Source organism: Caretta caretta, chromosome 15 (assembly GCF_965140235.1).
Source record: "Caretta caretta isolate rCarCar2 chromosome 15, rCarCar1.hap1, whole genome shotgun sequence".
Taxonomy (NCBI): Eukaryota; Metazoa; Chordata; order Testudines; family Cheloniidae; genus Caretta; species Caretta caretta.
This window is the reverse complement of record NC_134220.1, coordinates 11,679,702-11,702,500: the sequence shown is the minus strand read 5'-3', so window position 1 is coordinate 11,702,500 and position 22,799 is coordinate 11,679,702. Positions and strand designations below refer to the sequence as shown.

Below are 22,799 nucleotides of genomic sequence, written 5' to 3'. Positions count from 1 at the left end.
TATTCATTCATTATTACAAGCAACTCCAAATCCCTCACACCCATCTCTCTGACTTACATCTTGTATTATCCTTATTTCAGCTGCCTCAACACAGGCATGAAGCAAGTTTTCACATGCAGGTTTTTTTGGTTTGTTTGTTTTAAAGTCCCATGTGATGGCTAACTTTAATCTTAGCATTACTCACCTACTTCAGTCTGCTTCCCTGGTCTCCTCAGACCAGCTCTCCAGGAAGGGATGGGATTTTCCCCCAGCCCTGTAAGGTGGAGAAAGTTATAGTATATAGTATAGGTACTGTATCTCCTAACAATAATAGTAGTAGTAATAGGAGCTGAAGAAAGGGGACCTTTTAAGAAAGATTCAATATAATAGTCTGTACTTTAGAGAAATAACATATGGGAGATACATATTAGGCCAAATTAGGGTGACCAGATGTCCCCATTTTATAGGGGCCTTTTTCTTATATAGGCTCCTATTTTCTCTCCCCTAACCCCAATTTTTCAAACTTGCTATCTGGTCACCCTTCGCCAAATTGATTCCTGACGTACTGCTCACTTTAAGGGACTGGATCAACTAGGATCAACTAGATCAACTAGGATCAACTAGGCCCATACTGGATCAACTAGGCCCATATTGCATGGTACTTTTACAGACAATTTAAAATGTACTTGCACCTTTATGACACCCTGGGCCTAATTCAGCTGTGGTGCTAATGACTGCTGTTCCTAGTAAAGTCATACCTCTGAGGCTAGGGCTGCATTTGGCTCCCCAGGTTTAAAGAAGACCGAGATCAGAGGTATTTTCACTGCAGATATTAGTCCTGTAATAGTGAAGATGCAGGGAGCTGGGGGGGAAATGCAGCTTCCTTTAAGCTGCTTATACAAATGTTTAGTTCTGCAGCTCTTTGTTTGTGATGTGAAAAAAAAGAGAGACTGGAAATGAAATTATGCTAATTGCTGTTTAAGCTTGGCCAAGGGAAAAATATTAATCACAAATTTAGGATAACATTACGTTTCACAGGAGCAAACAGGCTAAGGTGATAGGGCAGCTGGACTTGCGGGTTCTCGTCCCAGCTCTGCCGCTCACTTGCTACATGAGCTCATGTCAATTATAGCCCCTTTTGCCCCATTTTTGGTACAAGGAGGCTAATATTTACCGGAAGGGTGCAGGGGGGTTCTGAGCCCTAAGAAGAGTTTGCAAAATGGCCTGCGACTGTAGGAGAGAGCTAAGAGAGGTCAGGGAAAGGCAAACTGTTCCTGGGCCCTGAATGCAGAGAGACTGCTGCCCCCTCCTAGGGGCAGACTTACAACCCCAGCCCTTCTCTCTGCCCGACGCCACACAGCGTCGGAGCAGCCACGACCCGCGCCAGCCCAGCCCGGCTCCCTGCACCGCACATTGTTCGGACAGCCCCGCCAGCTTTCGGCCCGCCCCGTTCGCGGCCGCGGCTGCGCTCCCACAGGCCGCCGCCAGGGGGCGGGGCGGGGCGGGGCGAACACGGCCCCGCCCCCTGCCCTCCCGGAGAGCCGGGCCGGCGGTCGTTCGCGGCAAGATGGCGGCGTCCGTGGAGCGAATGTGCGGGGCTGCGCTGCGGAGGAGCAGGTAGGGGGGAGGGGCCGGCTGGGGTGGACGCTCTGGGAGGAGACAGGCTGGTGGGCGCCCGCCTCCTGCGGCGCGGCAGGGCATGGCATGGGGGGCACGGAGAACCGTCCCAGCCTGTCCTCCGGCAGCCGGAGGCGGGTCCTTGCCTTCACTCCCCGGCCCCCTCCTCAGCTGTCACCTGGGAGACCCCAGCACTTATCGCTGTGGGGAGAGTGGAGACCGGCTCTGAACCCGCCCGCCCCGAAAGCTGCTGAGGATACAGGGGTGGGCACCTCTCCCCACACACACACGTCCCTCAGCTAGGGTCAGGGAGGGCAGCGGGGCTGGGGATGGGCACCCCCCCTCCACACACACGTCCCTCAGCTAGGGTCAGGGAGGGCAGAGGGGCTGGGGATGGGCACCCCCCCGTCCACACACACGTCCCTCAGCTAGGGTCAGGGAGGGCAGCGGGGCTGGGGATGGGCACCCCCCCTCCACACACACGTCCCTCAGCTAGGGGCAGGGAGGGCAGAGGGGCACCCCCACACACACACACACACGTCCCTCAGCTAGGGTCAGGGAGGGCAGAGGGGCACCCCCCCACACACACACACACGTCCCTCAGCTAGGGTCAGGGAGGGCAGAGGGGTTGGGGCTGGGCACCCCCCCCCTCCACACACACGTCCCTCAGCTAGGGGCAGGGGGGACTGGGGCTGGGCACCCCCCACACATACACATGTTCCTCAGCTAGGGTCAGGGAGGGCAGAAGGGATCTGAACTCAACCTCCCTCGTTCATCTCCTTCCAAACAGACAGCCCCTCTCAGTTCAGGTACATTGGGAGTGAGAGTCTGAACACGTGTGTTCATTGCTATGCTTCAGGTTATCGAGGATAGACAGATACATAGGCTCTAGTTACTGAGGGCAAAGTGACAAGACTGATTTACTGACCAAAAAACCTTCCTTAACCTACAGTTAAGTTTGCCTCGTTATGCCCTTCCAGACCAGAACATAGAGTTCAGCAAAACTCAAACTTGTAAAAATGAGGCAATTCAGAGTTAAGCAAAACCCCAACTCTGTTTTCTGGGATCTAGCAGTCACCCTTACATGGACTCCAGCTGCATTCCCTGTATGAATGGTGGAGGGATTATGTGGAGCAGCTTGGCAGCTCTGCTTTATTATATGAGGCCATTTGGGGGGCTGTACCCCTCTAGGGTGTGTGTAAGCCCCTTTCCCTGAGCCTAGTGTATGTGATCCAAGGAAAGAGGTGCCTGTGTACCTTGAGAGATTCAGCACTGCCCTGCCTTGAGTAGCTTGTGTAATTGGCAGGGCACAGGAGTGTTCTTGTTATGGGGTGTCAGCAGTTAGATGGGAGATGAGTGTGGACTGTGGGTTTAATGGCGGACAAGTGAAAGCATAGTGTTAGATAGCATGTGCATAAGGCATGTGGTATGCTTCTTGTGGAGTAGGCTAGTTTGAGTGTGGGACAGCTATAGATTGCTTTTGCACTATACTGAACAGGAGCTGAGTGCAAGTATGTGCTATGGATGTATCGGAGCATTACTCAAAGATGGTAGAGTTGCAGTTGTGTGAATATATACCTTAACTTTTCATTTCCTGGTTTTCAGAAGGTTGAGTTTTGCTGAATTCTGTGTTCTGCTAAGGTATGAGATACCAAAGGGCAACCGTAACTCTGAGTTAATGAAGCTTTCTGTTGGTGAATTTCCTAGGGTTTTTTTTTTGTTTTTGTTGTTTGTTTGTTTGTTTTTTAACAACAAACAAAATGTTGTTGTTAGGAGTTAGTGGTCATTGAGGCTGTTACCATGTAGATTTGCCATGAGATACTGCTATGGCCAGGTAATGGTGATAATACCAAGCTCTTAACTCATAATTTTTTATCAGCATATTTCAAAGAACTTTGAGGAAGGAAATGTTGTTATCCCCATTTTACAAATGGGGGAAACGGAGACAGAGAGAGGTTAAAGTGACTTGGCTAAGTCATCCAGCAGACCAGTAGCAGGGCCAGGAATAGAGCCCAGGGTTTCTGAGTCCCAGTCCACAGTTCTCTTGACTGGATCACACGATTGCTATGTGATTCTTAAATGCCCAACGCCTTTCCTTTATATTTTGTTATAGTGGAATGAGGATAAATAGTCATACATTTAAATGTTTGAGTTTGTAGATATTAACAGGGTCACTTAGTGTATAAAAAGCAAGGTTTTTAGGGGCTGTCGTCAGAGTTTTTCCTTACCCCTCTGGGTCACACGATGGTAAGAAGGTGTCTCCTGGGCCTGAGTCTGTTGTAAGTGTTTTGGCCAGTATTTATAACTGTACTGTTGTGGGTTATAGAATATAGCAGTATATCCTTATATCTGTACTTTGGATGTAACGAACACCAAGTGGCCTTTGGGACTAATAAAGGAATGCTTATGTAACCACTAACTCATAGTAAACCTTAAACTTATAAGGAAAATATTTTCCAACAAAGTGGCTACACTATGGCCAAATCTACATTGTAAATGTTGATTGACCTAGCTATGTTGCTCAGGTGTGTGAAAATTTGGCACCATGAGCACTGCAATGAGGTTGACCTAAGCCCCAAGGTAGGCGTGGCTAGGTCGACGGAAGAAGGGTTTTGTCAACCTAGGTATCACCTTTTGGAGAAGTTGATTGACTGCACTGGCAGAAAACCGCCTTCCATTGATGTAGGAGGCTACACTGCTCAACTATCACGGCACAGCTCCAACACAATATCTGTGGCACTGTAGTGTAGATATGGTCTATGGCACTATGGCTGTGCTGTTGTAGCACCTGTTGTATAGACATGGCCTCAGTTTACACACAATCAGTGTGGAACAAGAGAGAGCCTATTCTTGGGTGCCCTTTGGAGGATTTTAATAAAGGAGATTTGGAGGATTTTAATAAAGTGTCCTAAGTGTAAAGTCTATAAATATGTAGGACTCTGTCCTAAAGTCAGACAGTTATGAGACCTCCATCGATCAGACTGTGACATGCACATAAGGAAATGACAACTTACGCAATCAAATGACTGTAGATTGTGCAGTGCCTTGTAGTGTAGTAAGACACTTTTGAATTCAGTGTGTTGTCAAACCAGAAGAACACACAGATCTCAGAGAGAGAGCTGCTAAGACATATCACTCATGGCACCCACATTCACTGGATGAGTAGGTTGTACGAGCTTCTGCAAGAGCTCTGTCCATCTCAGCACTAGAACAGTTCGCTTTCATTTTCTAATAACTTGGGCCTGTAGCCCCATCCAGTGGCAGCATATGGTGGGACCAAGCTTCAGGAACATGTTTATTCACTGACTTTGAACAGGCATATTTCTCCTGTTCCCCTTCTCAGATGTCTCCTCTTCAGATGCATAGTTGTGGAAAAGCTTAAACTGTAAGTTTTAAATGTGTAATTCTTGAGAGAAGCTCCTCACGGTGCTGGCTTGTTAAGAGCTTCACTGTGTGTGTTCAGAGTGGCAGAGCCACTTGGCATCATGGTTCCAGAATTCACCAAGTGACAGGGAAAGAGATGCAGAATCTAAGCTCTAGATAGTCCATAGAGTGATTCTAAAAATAAAGGGACAAGATGTTTCACAAGACCCATAATAGACATGGACCCTCTAACCTCTACATTTGAGTCTGCATCAAATGAGTTGTCACTGAAAGAAGTTCCCTTATGACAGCTGTTTACTGACCTGTTTGAGATGAAATGTTTCTGGGGCCAAATGGTCACACTACAGAGTCTACCAACAAAGTTGGCAAGAGGCCATTTGAATTGACCATGGTGACTGAACTCCTTTCTCCATTGTAAACATTCCCTCCAGATCAAAGTTGATGCATGTTGGCAAGTCTCCAGAGCCCATGGTCTCTCTCTGGCATGATACAAATAAACTCTTATTAACTTCAGAAGGAGCTGTTTGTATCTGGTAGGGGAAGAATTGGGCTCCAGGGCACTCATCCAGCTCCTCTCACCAACACTAATTCTCTGTTTTTAAAAAAAAACAAAAGAGAGAGACAGAACTTTGCAAACAGGCTGTAGAAAATCTGGGCCCAGGCAGTATATAAAACAGAAGATGACATCAGAATTTAAAAAGTGAACTAACTGTAACAGAATATTGTAAAATCTTAACTGGAATAAATCTTGCCCCAAATAGCATTGCAAATAAGAACATGATATGAAGCAAATTGTATTCACAGTCACAAACATGGTAGAATTGGAACTTATATATATATGTGTGTGTGTGTGATGAAGCCATTAATAAATTGTACTGGGAAGGATGGACCAGAGATCCACACACAATACCTCCCTCAAAGGGCGAATCTCTGTAGGAGGACTGATATTTTGAAAGGGGAAAACAAATCAAGATAAACTGGATTAAACATTTAAATAACCCAAATCTTGTGAGAGAAGTTGGTGAAAAACTGTTAGAGTAGGCTAGGAGGTAATGGGTTCAGTAGGAATTTCATGATGATCTTTGAGATAATTAATTTATTTGTGGGTCTGCTTCTGAATATACAGCTTATCTAGATGTATTTGTTTAATTATATACACTTACATGGTAAAATATGTACATATTTAGACACCTGTCTCTTTGTGTTATATATAGTGTGCTGACTGACTGTAGTTTCTCCTGGCGGAAGAACCTCTCTCTGAGGAAGACTCTGGTCATCTGGAAACAGCCACCTTTCAGAACCTTTTTCACTGGTATGTGAGGGATCTTTTTCTCCTATATTTTTTCAGTTGCAGGTGCTATCTCCAAATACAGCAGTTCAAAGCTGAAGTAATAGGTGATTACAAATAGGTAAGTCTTGTTGGGGGTACGATGGCCTAGTGAATAAAGCAAAAGACTGAGTCAAGAGACTGCATTCAGTTTCTGTCTGTACCATGAACTTACTGTGTAACCTTGCAAAAATCACTTCACTCTATGTGCCTCTGTGTTCCTATCTGTAAAAAGAGAATATTTACCCATCTCATAGGAGTTTTGATAAGGCTTAATTCTTTGTCAAGTTCTTTGAAATCTTTGGCTAGAAGGTACTATAGCAACACAAAGTATTACATTAGTATGTGGAAGGAAGAAATATTAAATGAAGGCGAATTGGTAGTAATAGAATCTCTTTTTCCCTATTACTTTAAATAGGGATGTAATTGGTATATACATACTTGGAATATTGTGTGTATATTGCTCTTGGAATCAGTGCCTGTGTTTCCAGCGTATTTCCTCTCATAAAACTGGCAAATCTCCACTTCTCACTGTAGAAACTGTCTGTGCGGAAGGTAGATAAAACTTTGATTGACCTCATATTGGCTAATACTAGGGAAGGAGAATTTTTAACTTAAGCAGCGAGAGTGTTTCAGACAAATAGTCTGGACCTCTATTGTAAGCTTCCCCAATCATGGGAAACAGCTTCCTTTTTGTTGACCCATATCTGCCATTACCTGTGGAGGAATAGATTGAAATGACAGCAATTCTAATATCTTGGGACCAACACGGCTACAACAGCACTGCAAACAGCTATTCAAGAGAGGTTTCTCCAGAACACTGCTCAACCTCTGCTAAAGCAGGAAAAGCAGAATTGATCTCATTTTCAACCATGCAGGGGGATGTTTCCCCAGAAACTAGAAATACTTTTGTTGGGGTGGAGTTGAAGGTATTTTAGTTACCTGGAAATCTTGACTGCAGCATGTGGTTTTCCTTTTGAGTTGTTTTTTGCACTCTTTAGTCCCTATGATCCTCAAAGCTTTGCATCATAGCTGCCTTCCTTTCCATCTGAGGATGGTAGTCACAGTTACAGAGCTAGCTGCACTTCTTACCCCTCTCTGGCCTGTGAATGCAGCCAACTTAAGTCTTGGTTCTCTAACCCTTACCTCTCTCTGAGTGGAATCTTGTGATTCTCCCAATCTTAAACCGGGTCCTAGGGTATGATATTGTGCATCAGCCATGCTTACCCAAGCAGCTAAGGCTGGGTTCAGTACCTGCAATTCCTTTGTTTGGGAGCTTGTGACCAGTGGTGAATAGTGACCAACCAGACTTGTTAAACTGAAGTATTGTTTAATATTAACAGGAGGGACAAAGCATCACACGAGAGAGGATTTTAAAACAACAAAAGGTCTACACCCGTGTCCATGTTAGCTAGAGTCCTAGGCAGGCTTATTTATTCCAGACTCTGAACCTCTGAAAACTGAGTTCACCTTAGCTCTTCCTCTGTCCTTTGAGAGATTGCCTCTTTAAATCTAGACAAAGTTCTTTGTTCTGTCTGCTCACAGGCTTTGACCGGCTACTCCAAAACCAGGTTGGTGAGCTGTGGAAGGGGTCAAGCCAGAGCATGAAAGTGAATGGCTCTTGCATTGTCTCTTAAATGTTTGCTGGGAAGCGCATTTCAGGATCTACAGTCTCCCTAACAATACTGTTATTGAATTAAGTTATAACCATACAGTAGACATCACAATAATCAGGTCAACACATAATATTCATAACTTATCACAGGCAATTTCAAAATCATTTCAAGTATCAATTGCACTTCCTTTGGAACTCATTGATGGTACTTTTTAATCTACCAGCGATTATACTGTTGTTTAATGCAAGGAACTCCCTCTCTTTCCCCGGAGCTGTGTGGTTCACTGCAGTGCTTTTCATCTTGGTGAGAGGGAGGCTGGGCATAGCAGGATGGAGCACTAACCATAAAGCTATAGGAACCAGGTGTTCCAGATTTACCTCTTTTTCCAGTTGGGTTGTTTGAAGCACAAGGAAATTAAGATACGCAAATCAAACAACAAGCTAGTGTCTGAATCATTCTTATTACACAGTACCTTCCTAGCTCCTAAGCCTTTGCTCTAGAATACATTTCCTTTTAAATTACTAATACTGGGCCATTAAGTGTACTCTAGAAAATTTTTAAAGGGCTGGTATTGGCAATGTCCTGTTTCCGCAAATACTGAAGCTCAGAACTGCTATTCTTTTGATACCCGTTTTAGAACCAGTCAAAGTAATTGAGTCAGCATTTTGTAAGAGACTTGGAATGATGTTGGGTCATTAATGAGCTAGTCTCATCTTTCTATAGACTGGTTTCATGATTTGTTCTGACCTGCTTTGATAGCTAATTGCTTGTGAGTACCTGTGGCAAAAAGTCTGTGGCCCAAGAACCAAGCCAGATCTGTCTATCTTGCAGCTCTTGCTGGACAGAAATTGTGAAGATGAAGGAGTATGTATGGATGCAGACTGAGCTCTGTGTAATAGCATAATCGTAGATAATAAATCTGACAGTTAAAATGGCATGGTTTATCAATATGAAACCTTCTGAGAGGATAGTTCTGAGTTTTGCGCTGTGAAATGAATGATTTAGTATGGGGACATCAGGCTTAACATATCGTGAATAATATGAAGAAAAGCAGCAGAGCTCAGCAGATAGGTTAGCAGGCTAAAATCTGGGGTTTTTTTGTTGTTGTTTTGTTTTGTTTTGTTTTTTTTTAAACATACCTCCCTCAAGACAGGACATAAATTGTGACCTTGAAGTCAAATTTCAGCCATGTGATAGCTATGAAACAAGTGGAAGGATTAAAGACAACATAAAGTTGCTTAGAACTCCACGTTATTTGTAGCCTGAACTACTCTGAACTTGGGAATCAGGGCAGGGCTAAGGGAGGGACCGTTGCCTTTCCAGAGCAATGTTGAAATCCAGCATAATTTTCCATGTAGCTGGAGCAAGGCTTAAGACGCAGTGGCATATACAGAATAATGTTTACCCTCATAGTTATGCTGGGCATGGCCCTCTCACTTTGAGGGCAAATATTACAGTTCATTTTCATATAACTGTTTATTTAAGAAGTTTGATAAATTCTTGCCATGTAAATATCAGAAACTAAATGATGATCATTATAACTGTGAGCTTTTTTATTGTGTTTAGACAAACATCAAGGAGTAATATAATCAAATCTCTCATTAACAAGGTGTCACCATATTACAGAGTGAGCCTCTTAGCACCATCCAAGATGTGTTGTTTCTGGTGATTTTATTAAATTCAGTGAGACTACTGACTCTACTCCTATTTATCAAACCAGGCAAGTATCAAACATTAATATTTAAAAATATTGGACAGGTGTGCTGGTTTTTCTGCAGGTGAATGTACATGAGAAAAATATAAGAATGGCCATACTGGGTCAGACCAATAGTCCATCTAGCCCAGTGTTCTTCATTGCAAGGCCCGTGAGCCAGTGGCGGCTCCCATTGACCCTAAGTGCAGCTCCCTAAATTCCCTCTAAGCTGCGTGGCCGCGCAGCAGGCTACAAATAGCTACGCAGCAGCTCTAAAGGGCTATGCAGTAGGGACCTGGAGAGGAGAGGGGTAGGAGTGGGCGGGAACTGTGGAGGGGAGCAAGTTGAGCCTTGCAGGACTACTGTGGGCCTCTCCCTCGGCCCCGGAACTCCTGTGCTGCCTGTTGGCCTGGGGGGGAGAGGGCCTTTTCCCCCAGAGCTCCCATGCTGCCTGCCAGCAGAGGGAAGAAAGAGCCCCTTCCCCAGAGCTAGCTGCTGCTGGCAGGGAGAGGGCTGGGGGGAGTTCTCTGGCCCCAGCCCCAAGGCAGCCTGCCTGCACCCGAAACTCCTCATCCCCGGCCCCACCCCAGAGCCCGCACCCCCAGCTGGAGCCCGCACCCCACCCTCTGCCCTACCCTGGACCACTTCTCATGCTCCGAACCCCTCAGCCCCACCTCATGTGGCTCTCACATTGAAGGTTTTTTTCCAAAGTGGCCCACACTTCAAAAATAGTGAAGAGTACTGATCTAGCCTCTTGTCCTATCTTCTGACAGAGGCCAATGCCAGATGCTTCAGAGGGAGTGAACAGAACAGGGCAATTTATTGGGTGATTCATCCTGTCGTCAAGTCCCAGCAACTGGTAGTCAGAGGCTTAGGGACAACCGGAGCATGAGGTTGCGTCTCCGACCAGCTTGGCTAATAGCCATTGATGGACCCATCTTCTGTGAACTTATCGCATTCTTTTTTTGAACCTAGTTATAGTTTTGGCCTTCACAGTGTCCCCTGGCAATGAATGCCACAGGCAGTGTGTGTGTTGTGTGAAGAAATACTTTTTTTGTTTTGTCCAAGGATTGAATAAATAGCAACCAGATATCTAAATATCTATTTGTCTTCTGTCTACTTTGTTGGGTATGTAATTGCTGCCTTAATTTCGTGATAACTACCACCTGCCATATTTTTTTCTTTAGTTTTGGACGCTTTCTGTTTTTTCCAGTGAGAGGTTATCAGTAGTCTAGCAGTTACTAGCAGATGGAAGATTAATTCTTTTCTTTGAGTGTGATCAGGTCTACAAGGAAGCCACAGGAGGATTACAAAAAGATCATTTGGTAATAAATATCCAACAACTTATTATTTGTAACCCAGTATTACATTCCAGTGCCCTCTAATAATTGGACTTATCCACCATATATACATAAAATCTTTCTACCACAATTTCTCCAACATTTCTCCTCGTTTAGTCTATACATATATTTTTAACCTGACTGGTACCTCAAGTACCTCTGAAACAGTATCTTAAAGAAATTTTGTTTTAGTTTGCTAAAGACTGAGGTTGCAGGTCCTCTTTTCCAGATCAAACCCCTTTCCTCTAGGGTAGTTTGTCTATCTAGGTCCTTTTCCCAGCATGTCATATATGGACTTTTTTTGTTAGGAAGGCTGTCTGCGAAGATTTATATAAATTAGATTTTTGAGGAGGGCTTCCTAATCATCCAGAAGCCATTGCTTCTATTAAAATTAGCTTTCTATATAAAACAACTTTGCTAGAAAGTTGAGAAACAATACCTAATTTGAAGGTACTGGTACCATAGGAGAGTGGGCCAGTTAAAGTTAATTTTGATTTCTAAAGAAGTTTTAAAAAATTCTTTGGTGAACAGCTGGTCAACCATGCATGTTTTTGATGTCTCTCCCAATAGTTAAAATTCTCTGGCTCATGGGTTGAGTTAAAATATGGATTATTTGCAGTGAGCATCACTGGCAATGGAAAAGAATTTATTTTATCTCTAGTTCTATCCCAAACCCATAGGATAGCCTTTGGTAAAGGATGTGTATGCATTTCTGAATGGTGCGATTCTTTTAAATGAATCCATAGTAACCTATTAATATTTACACAGCTACAATTTTCTTGTTCAATAAAATCCCAGTGTTTGGGATTTGAGCAGCCCCAATCCACTGTTGCTCTGTACAGTTCACTTTTGGTGTGTGTGTTGTGTGTGTGGTGATCGAGGAGGAAGTGTTGCAGCAGGGTCTTATGTCCTGCCCTGTGTCCAGAGAAGGAAAATTCCACTTATCCTTGTTTGCTGACCTCAATTAAGAGGTGAGAAGGGGGTCTGAAACAACTTATGAGTTTGATCTTGTCCTTACAGAGTTCTAACGTTAATATGAAGACCTAACCTTATTCAGATGCTGTTTCCTCTTGTTTAAATCTACCTAGACACAAGCTTTCCTTAGCTCCTTGCTCAGCTCACTGCTGAGCTCCCGTCACTCTGAATATCTTTAGGGAACAGGGTGTTCAGCTGAAGTCACTGGGCAGTATCAGCTGTACTGAATGTGGCACCATTGCAGAAATTAGTTACTTATTCTGGCAATCTTGTCACCTTGGAGTTTGAAAACCTATTTTGTCCTTTACGAGGAGATAGCGGTTCATCCAGAAAAAATAACTTGACTTAGGCACAGCATGTTGCACTGCCATTCCAAAGATTGGCACTCGTGCTGGGGAGCGTGGAAAAGATAAAACTTTCAGTCACTCTTGAGCAAGTGGAATTCAAGGTACTAAATTTTTACCCATGAAGCTCTAAATGGTTTGGGATCTGGTTACCTGGGAGAATTTCCTCCTCATGCCATACTGTCACAGCTGAAATCAGGAGAGACTCTTGAGCTGGAGTCCCTGGATATAAATAGGAGGGAGCTCTTCTCTGAGAGGTGCTTTGACTTTGGAACTTGCTACCCTTTTATTTCACCAGAGCCTAGATTTGTTCACTTCTGAGCACACTGCAAAGTCTGTCCTTTTTATTTTTTTTTCCCCTTTGATTTTAGGGGAGGTGGGCAGCTGAGTGTTAGAGGGCTTCGATGGATATCTTTTTGTGTATGGGAAGTTGTTCATATTTATTTACTAAGGCAGGTGACCAGAGCACAGGATGGGTGGCTATAGATATTTTTATAAATTTAAAGAGATAAATAAATGAGACTTTTCCCCCCAAACATGTAACAATTTTAAATTTTCCCCATCCTTTACTGAATATCTTCCTCTTGATGTAAATTTTTTTCCTGGGGCTTCATAACCTTTTTGCCACATTCTTTATTTTTTCCCATAGCATGAGTATCCCAAAGTGAAGATTTAATCTATTTTCTCTTAAGTACATTATACGTAAGGCTAAGATTTTGTCATGGATATTTTTAGTAAAAGTCACAGACAGGTCATGGGCAATAAAGAAAAATTAACAGAAGCCCGTGATGTGTCCCTGACTTTTACTAAAAATATCTGTGACAAAATGGGAAGCTGTGGGGGCCCGGCTGGGAGCTCTGGGGCCCCTCTCTACCCATGGGGGCTCAGAGTTTCAGGGTCTCCTCTGCCCATCACTGGGAGCTGTGGGTTCCCGCCACCCCCGGAGGCAAGGAACCCCCTGCCACCCACGGCGGCCGGCAGCAATGGACTACCCCCTGCCAGCAGTGGCCGAGGAGCTTGAGGGCCGTAGCTCCCGGCCACTGCAGGCAGTGGCAGGGCCCTTCAGCTCCCAGCCTCGGTGGGCTGAAGTCACAGATTCCGTGACCTTTGTGACAAAGTTGTAGCCTTAATTATACGTAAAGACAGATTTTAAGGCACGTTGATCAGTGTACACTTTAAGTTTACATGCATAAAAATGAAATTAAGTAAACAAGACTTCAGTGAGGCAAAAACTTGATAAGTTTCCTTTTTTAGTATAAGCACTGGAGGTTAGTTGAGCATCCAGGCACAAAAATGATGCATACTAGGCTAGTTGTTTTTTGCTCATGGTTAAAACTTCACAGATTTTGATAAACCATCTGACCATTGTGTTGCCACATTGCTAGAAAGGGATTTGGTACTTTTTAGATACCTAACGATTCAATATATTCGTCTCTTAAATAATGTACTAGTTTGTAGGTGATCCCTAACCTCAAGGCCCAGTGCTATTTGTTGACTTCAGTGGGAGCAGGAGCAGGCCCTTTGTGTTTTGATTCTAGTTCATCCACTCTTCAAAGGAATGCTATGGACATGATACCCAGTTCTTTGGCAAATGGATTCTGAGACCTTGTTTCTTGGGCAGTGCTTCCTTACTCCCCACTGAATCTAGTTTGTCCACACCCAGATAGATTTTTTCCTTTGGTAGTTCTTTCTGAAACCAAGTGATCTTATTCACTAGTGCTGCCTCTTTGATGTGGTACATTATTGAGAAATCTCAGCTTGGCTGCAATATGAATGTCAGAATTATCAACACATTTTAAAATACCCAATTAGCTTGTTAGACCTGGGTTTTTAAATTTTTTTGTTATAAAGATTTTGAGAGGAGAAAACTTTCTGCTGTCACTTTCCCTCATTTGTTTTGTGCTGCTATTGTAATGTACTGGTATTAGCATTCATTATTATTGCTCTCTCATTGTTACTCTGTAACAATGCAGCATAGAAGTATCCTCCTTGTCAGAAAATGGAAACATTTCAATGTGTAAGGCTTGTTTCTTGTGCAAGAGGAGCTTGCCAATTAACAATTAGCGACATTAGTGGTTCTCAACCTTTTCCATACTGTGACCCAATGCTACAAGAGAAAAAAAGTTTCAGGGACACCCCTCCTCCCCTGCCTGCATCTAACCATAGGGTTTCAGGATTCCCCTTACCATATAGCCATAATGAAAGGTATGGTGGTTGGGACCTCTATGGTGAGAACAACAAAGCTATATTACACTGTAATTGTATATAATGCCTTGTTTCTGTCTCCAGCAGCTGATTATTCACTGTAAAAACTTCTAATATTTAACCATGGTGAAGTAGCACCTCTTTGAGGGACCCCATATATAAAGATAGAAAATAAATCTAAAATACTGTGATGTGGAGCTGTTTGTTCCTTGCCCAATCTTGGGCAGTGTACCATGTTAACATGAATCCTGATGATCCAGCCTAGATCAGTGACTGATCCTCATGTATGAGGTTAGGTGTTCTTACTTCATAGTCATTGATCTCTAGGACCATGTGCCCAGCTGACAAGGGAGAAAAAAGATACAGACTATTTGAAGAAGGGAAGGCAAATGTAGAAAAAAAGATAGTTGGAAACCATAAAAGAAACCCAGGGGGCTATATAAATGGAAGCTATGAAAAATAGATGATGTGAAGAGCAGACAGATTACAGGAAAGGTAGAGTAGAGGAAATGAATACAAAGCCAAAGACAGAGATAGGGAATCAGAAAAGCAAATGAAGCATAGGCAAACTGTGTTGCAGGGGGACAGCAGGAGGAGTAATTACTCCTGGGGGAATTCTGTGCCACTGTGCATGCACAGAATTAATGTTCCCCGCAGATTTCTTTGCTTCCCCACAGAAAAATGACTTTCTGACAGGGAAGCAAAGGGAAGCCACAAGAGTGGTCATACGACCCCCCCCCAGCAGTATGTTTCAGGTGCCCAGGGCAGCCAGCGGAGAGGTAAATCACTGTGGGGAAGGGGCGGGACTGAGGAAGACCCGGCTGGTGGCTCCAAGCCTGCGCCAGACTCAACTGCTAGTCCTGGCTGGGCTGGGGAGGACCCACCCCCATATTTCTCCCCCGGTTGTAGTTCTGCAAACTCTCTCCCCACGCTTCGTGCACTCATCTCTCCTCAGCTGTGGGGCTGGGGGGATCACTGTACAGGGAGCTGCTTCCCCATCCAGACCCCCATGCATCCAGACCCCTTCATACTCAACCCCTCCCCCCCACACCCTGAGCCCCACTCCCCTTGCACCTGGACCACCCCGACAAGTCACCTGGATTTCCATTCCACTGAGCCCTACTCCCCCAGCATCTGGAACCCCCCCTCTAAGCCCCCCACACCCAGACCCCCCTACCGAGCTCTATCACTCCCCCTCCTCCCCCCCGCTGAGCCTAAACCACCTTCACCTGGACCCCTCGGCACAGTTCCATTACTATTGCACCCAGAATCCCCCAACAAGCCCCTGTGCATCCAATCCCCCCTGCACCCAGGTCCTCCACTGAGCCACGTGCACCCAGATTGCCCGCCCCTCACAACCCACACCTAGATTCCCCCACACTAAGCTCTTCCACACTTGGATCCTGCCTTGCTGAACCTGGCACGGAGGGGCAGGGCCCTGGGATGTTTCTGGGGCAGGCCTGGTCCTTGCGCTGTATCAAGGTTGGGTTCAGCCTCACCGCTGAGTCCATGTCCTGGGGCGGGAGCAGCACAGTGATCTCCCACCTCTGTGCAGCCAGTGCCATGCTCCCCAATGGAGTCTCCACATTTATTTGACAAATAAAATTTGCAGAATTTTGCAGAATTTTAAAAACTTGTATGCAGAATTTTTAATTTTTTGGCACAGAATGCCCTCAGGAGTAATTACAGTAATGCATATATCAAATGGATGGAGAAATAGAGGAGAAAGATTGGAAAGAGTATTTAAATGTGGAGTAACATAAGAGCACATTTAAAAAAACACACAAAAAAACCCCATCCATAGCCATTGCAGTTTGTTAAATGCTTCCATCCTGCACACACTGGGAACAGCATGTTGAACAACTATGTTTCTTATTAGTGGTGAGTATCCCTGTCTGTCACAAGGGAGACTGGGGTTCAATTCACCAATGGGGAGGCTGCCCTTGGAGGTCAGATTAGATTATCTAAGGATCCCTTTTGTTCTAAAGTCTATGAAATTACAGCCTTACTTAAATGTATTTGATGCTAGCTACAAGGTTCCAATGCAGTTTCCCTGAGTAGTGTTGACAGGATTGTATCACTGAGAACTGTACTAACCAAATGGTATTATAGATCCCCACTTCCTAGTGGGAGGGGTATAATACAGTTTGATGCCATCCCTGCCTGCTTGGGATGGAAACTGTGTAAGCAGTAACCGTATTTAAATATTTTTATAGTTAGAACTACTACTTCTGCTGTGGAAAGAGCCTTCATCTTTACATTTCGCTAGAATTCAAGTATACTTCCCATCTAAGATGTTTTCTTGAAATGGGGTCAGGTGACATTCACCACTCCACTGAATATTTAAAATCCAGGGAGGAGTTCTGGATATGATCTTCTGGTTTTGGTCAGTATCATGCCAGCGTCAGCCTTCAGCTAATTTCTTGTGATTTGTCTGTTTAAAGTAAAAATTCGGGTTTGTACTGGAAATATTGTCAGCTCCTTTCCTCGTGCATCATGGGTGCTGTTTTCATCAGGCCCCAGCCAAACAATCTGAGAAAACAAGATTTTCATGATTTCCAGTGTCTTTTGATATGGAGGCTGGGGATCAGCGATGCATTAAATCACAAGTTATGCTTTCAGGAAGTGGCTGCTGGTGGCACAGGTCAGCAGTGACCCATCTTTATATATGTGCATCCTCAGTAACAGGACCTTGTACGCATTTTGTGTGTCAGTGGAACATGACAGCATGCATACACAGTGACACACAGTCCTCTCTAACGTTCTCAGCATCTGATCTGACCTTCCTCCCTTATAACTTCGTCTTTACTCTTTAGCTGTCCTGTTTCCTAAAGATCTGCCTCTTCTTGTTAGACAGGAGAAAGCTTCACACTGCACCGGTAGTGCGAACATTCCGACTGCGCCCTTTCCACTTTCTGGTGGCCACAGGTGGGGGATATGCAGGATACAGACAATATGAAAAGTACAAGGAGGAGCAGCTGGAGAAAATGGGCATTGAGATACCGATCAAGCTTGCAAGCAAATGGGAGGTAAGATATTTGTGATGGGTTTGTACCACATGCCACATTTTGCTACAAACTTTTCTGCTGCCTTTCAACAAGGGAAAAATTGGATTGTGTTCTGTTACCAGAACCGACAGAAGACATAAAGCATTTTTCCTCACCTTCCAGTCCTGCTTGCTAAAGCCAATGTAATGACATGTTAAGAACTGTAGGTGTCTCTCATTTCTTAAAAGGAAAGGAGTACTTGTGGCACCTTAGAGACTAACCAATTTATTTGAGCATGAACATCTGATGAAGTGAGCTGTAGCTCACGAAAGCTCATGCTCAAATAAATTGGTTAGTCTCTAAGGTGCCACAAGTACTCCTTTCCTTTTGCGAATACAGACTAACACGGCTGTTCCTCTGAAACCTCTCATTTCTTAGTACAGCCAACACATTTCCTCTACCAATTGCTGTAACAGATGCAGCTTGGATAGTTTAAGTCCGTTTCTTTTTCACTTGTATCTTAGTGATAGAATTAAAAGATGATTGGCTGGCATAGAGCATAAGGCGTGGGGTTTGCAGCAATTCTAAAGGAACTTCAGTTCTTGTGCTCAGTAGAAGAAATGTTCTCATGTCCCAGCCTTGGAGTACTCTTATAATGCTAGTGAGTTGTAGCATATCTGAAGATTTAATGCACTTTCAAAATTTGCTAACTGTTGTGTATTGAAATGGAAATCTAGCATAAAAGCCACCCAAAGCCATCCACAACTAATTTTTTTATTAAAACAGGAAATACAAACAGTATATATGATACAGAATAAAGATACAGACTGGCATTCTGCAGTTACATATATGAGCATTGAAAAACATTTTGTGATGAGTTTATTATCCTAGTTGATGATAGGTGTCTCCAGCGCACGTGAAGGAGATTGCTCTGTCTAACCCCTAAACATAGGAGTGGGATTCAGGAATTATTGGTAGTATTCTCACTTCTGCCACTGAGTTGCAGCATGATCTTTTGCAAGTCACATAATCTCTCTATGCATTCATTTCTTCCACTGTGAAAGTGTGGGTAATTCTTGTTTACTTCACAAGAAAGTTGAGGCTGAATTAATATTTGTGAAAAGCTTTGAGATCCTTGGATAGGGAATGTACCATGCAAATGTGACTACTATTCAGAATTAGTATGAAGGCAATTCTTATCTAGATCCCTTGTGAACACCTTCTGAGAACTTTCTCGCAGAACAATATCACCTTAATCTCTAATGATTCTAGCTCATGAGCACCATTAAAGAGAGCTTGTCCCTTCAAAGGTGGTTCCTTCTCTACTCTAGTGATTGTAGATCTTTAGTATTGTCACTTTGTCTTTATAAGTTGTAATGAAACTGAAGTATGAATATCAGGTGCATGGATGTGTTCTGTAGTAACCTAAATGACCCATTTTTAGCAAAAAACAGAAAAATTACACAACCCCATATAACTGTCATATCATGTACAGAACATTAAATACATTATAGAGTTCCACATTGACCAAACAGTTTATTATGTATATGTTAGGTTTGTTTTGTTGCAAAACATACAGGCAGCTAGTTACAAACTACTTTATTTGCCCCACTCTGTTTTTGAGTAAATTTGTCATTTCTGAAAATGAGGGACTGATGCCAGTGCAGAACATGCTCCTCTGCCTCAAGCTGACCTGTAGCATCCTTCTGTTCCTCTTCCATTTCTGAGTGCTTGGCCAGTTGGTGTGGTTTTGTGTTTTGGGCATATGTATATTAGGGACTAGACTGGAATCCCTAAACTGACTTTTACTTGGGACCCAAATTGGATTTGATCCTAAGAGTCCAGATGTGAACAGTTTGTACTGTAACAGTTTGTGAGGGATTTATCTGCAATCTATCCTCGAGGCTTTCCTTTCCCAAACTGCTTGAACTTATTTAGAATAGGGCTAGTAAAAGATTGTGTGGCTTTATGTACCATAAATTGGACTTGTAAATTTCCGGGAAGTAGTCGTATTTAAAAGGACACTAAAGTATTTTTCATAGTTAAAAATTTTTTTTCATTGTTGAGAAACCCATTGGAAGTGTGAAATTGAAATATTTCCTTACCAAACTGTTTTTATTCCATTGTGTTAATACTCTGGCTTGTGTTTTTTTGGCGTTGCTTTTAAGTTCTGGGGTACAGGCGTAGATGTAGCTTTAGACAAGACTGGTACTGAAGGATTTATTTGTGTAGGGAGGAATTGCATAAAGAATTTCAAATGTGTAAGCAGGATTCCAGGTGAGCAGGTATGCACACAGCACACTGACAGGTTTTCCCACTTGCTTTCAGATACTTACTTTGTTGGCTTACTCTCCATTGTATGTTTTCATGGAGTGGGGAAGGGAAGGCTGCCAAATGGGAAATACCTGGAAAAGGGAGAAACAATTTTCAGATTTCAAAGAGGGTGTTACAAACAATGAAGGGTTGAAACAAAATAATAGCTATATTGTGCCTTTCCCTGGAAACTGGAGCATCTATTTTTGTTGACTTGTGTTTTTGCATTATTTCCCTTCCGCATTTTTTGGCATCCCTGGAAGCAAACTTGGCAAGGGAGAGAGGAGGGTTATCTCCTTGTTTATAAGGCCAGGGGATGAGCCTGGGGACAGCTTAGAGGGAGAGAGGCATTTGAAATGCTGCAGTACTGGCAAAACGCTTATTATTTGTGCTAGGTTCTGTGAAAACCTGCAGGTAGATATGGTCCCTTGTGAAAGAGCTTTGTTTTTAATTCTGTTTAGCAAAGTGTATATATTCATGCACAATCAGAAATAAATTAAAAAATAAGCAATAACTTGTGCCTCAATAATTATTCCTACTTGAATTATTTTAGTATGTAACCATATATAATGTGTCAATATTGATTCATCTTGATCAGCAAAAAAGTAGAGTTGGAATATAAAAAAATGAAACTGGGTAGAAGCAATTTCTTCTCTCTGCCTCAAGTATATTTTGAAAACTTTCATACAGGATGTATCATTAATATTTGTCACTAAACAAAGGCTTAAATATGGTCTTCAAGGGTTTGTCGTCTTCTCGTGATTATCCTTCATCAAAGCATTAAATCAGTCCTGAATGGAAGAGCTGTATGCCACATGTAGTTTCTTTAAAGCTGAAATTTTATGTATCTCATTTGTGTTTTTCACCACTGATGCTGCACATCATTGAAACTAGGACAGTCATTTTCAGTGACGGGTTCTCATGCACTAGCACAGCACAGGTTTGTTCGAGGATATCGCTGCAGTAAAGTGAATATGCTATTTTTCAGTGAATTTTTAAAATCATGAAAATATTCCTATTTATATTAGTTTACAAAATCTTTGTGAGGGAGAGGAAGGACTAAAACAATATTTAACTTAATTTAGGCCCATTGTGCCTTAAATTTTTAATGTATTGCTTCCATTTATGACAGGAAAACAGAGAACACTTGGTTTCTGGCGTGGACTTTTCTTCATAACTTTCCTGGAGACATTATGTGGCTTATAGCTTGAACTGATTAACTTATTAGTATGTCTCTTCTGTGATTACTAAAGGGTGTGATTAGCTTTCGTTTAATTAGATGAGGCAAAGCAGAGAGCTCTGAACGAAAGAGGTAGATATTTATCATACAGGTGGAAGAAGGAATTTGAGGCAGTAAGCGCAAATCTATCAGAGAACGTTGTCTGGCCAAGGCCTCTGTGTGCCTAGTATCCTGGATATATAGTATCCAGGAGTAATTCCACTCACTTCCTTCTCTGATGATACTGTGGCATTGTTGATATACAGATAGCATAATTTACACAAGGAAACCTTGGCCAAAGAGTGAGTTTGGATAAACAGTGTGACAAGATGAGTGTTTAAATAGAGGGGAATTCCTTACTGCTGTCCTTTATTTGCTTCCACAGTTCTTATCTCATTTGTTTTGCAATTCTATTTTTTGTGTAATGGTGGCATAGTAAGAGTGGCAAAAACCAAGTAAAGATACAGCTTTAGAGAACCCAGTGAACCTTAGGAGGTGGCACTAGTTTATAGTGACATCTGATATTGTATGCGGCAAATAACAGGGTGAAAACCAGCTCTTCTGGGGGGGAAGCTTAATACCACAGGCCAAGACTTTAAAAAATAGAAGCCTAAAGTTAGGTCCCTAAATTCATGTTTAGGAATCTGTTGGGTGCTCACCACTTTTGCAAATCAGTGTTTCCTACTGAGATGGGTTGGTAGCAGAGGGATAATTCTGTCGTGCTGCTTGTGGACAAGTGAGGCACCATTTTAGTAAGGCAGCACATGGTGTTGTAGTAATAGTATTTTCTGTGATGGGAGATCCTGAATCACAGACCAGGATATCCCAAGAAAGAATCCATGAAAAATCCTCCACCTGTGCGACTCCATACCCTGGCTCTTCTGCCTGTGCAGAGTGAAATCCTATCCCTAGACCAGGTGTCCTGTTATGTGTCATACCTTCTCCTCTGTTTTTTCTGGTGCCTGAGTGCTGTATGGACATATGTCTAATTATACAAAAGAAATCTCTGATTTCTTGTAGTGTTGATCAGAAAATTTCAAAACAGTTCAAATTTCAACAGGGAGAGGGGGAACGGTGGGGTGACATGGCAAAAGTGTTGCCCACAATTTCCCCTACATTTTTCAGCTAGTCCTAAGATGTTGTAGAGTTCAATGTCACGTTCACACTGTTTTTTTAGATGGATAGTTTTTGCTACAGTGTCTCTTTCATTGCACAAGACACCTATTGAGCAATCTATTTGAATGTTGTGAAGGGTTTTATAAAACTGTATGTACTCTTTGGCTGGGAACATGTACATCAGTGTTTCTGGAAATATGTCAGAAAACAGCAACAGAAAATCCAAACTGGATCATTTTACATACATGCTCTCTTCTATTCAACTGGTATGAAATTTAATCCCTGGTCTGGAGAATTGCTCTGTAGTGAACATTTTCTGTTGCTTTGTCCAGTACAATTTTTAAATTCCCCAAGTAATATGGTTGTTTCGGAGACTATTCCATGATCAACAGACATTACCGTCAGAAACTTTCCCTGGTATTCAGCCTAAACAGTCTTAATATGTGTTCAGTTGGCGATTTGTTAACAGAGGCCTGGATACTATCTCCCAAGCCCCTGGTATGAGTCTGCTGTTTTGTAAATGCACTGCTGGGAAGCCATCTGGGGAACTGAGAGACTATGTTGTCATGCAGTCTTATCCCCCTCCTTTTTAGTTTCCTTTCAGTTTTTTCCGCCTTGTCTCCTCCTCTTAAAGGGGAAAAAGAGAGCTGGGGCTTTGTGGGAATGCAGATGCTTTTGATGATA

At 43.1% G+C, this 22,799-nt stretch overlaps 1 protein-coding gene across 3 annotated transcripts in view; it reads left to right on the top strand.

Annotated features, from left to right (window-relative positions):
* The first annotated feature begins 1,497 nt into the window (after positions 1-1,497).
* The window catches only part of PISD (phosphatidylserine decarboxylase), a 47,021-nt gene continuing 25,719 nt past the window's right edge, over positions 1,498-22,799 (top strand). The window contains exons 1-4 of one of the 3 annotated variants that reach the window (XM_048821048.2): positions 1,498-1,596; positions 6,195-6,292; positions 9,533-9,643; positions 17,334-17,509. In XM_048821048.2, the coding sequence (XP_048677005.1) occupies positions 1,547-1,596; positions 6,195-6,292; positions 9,533-9,643; positions 17,334-17,509 (435 nt within the window). In that variant the 5' untranslated portion in view covers positions 1,498-1,546. Of the gene's footprint in view, positions 1,597-6,194; positions 6,293-9,532; positions 9,644-17,333; positions 17,510-22,799 lie in introns of those variants that run through there. The other 2 variants (XM_048821045.2, XM_048821046.2) reach the window with 2 other exon arrangements.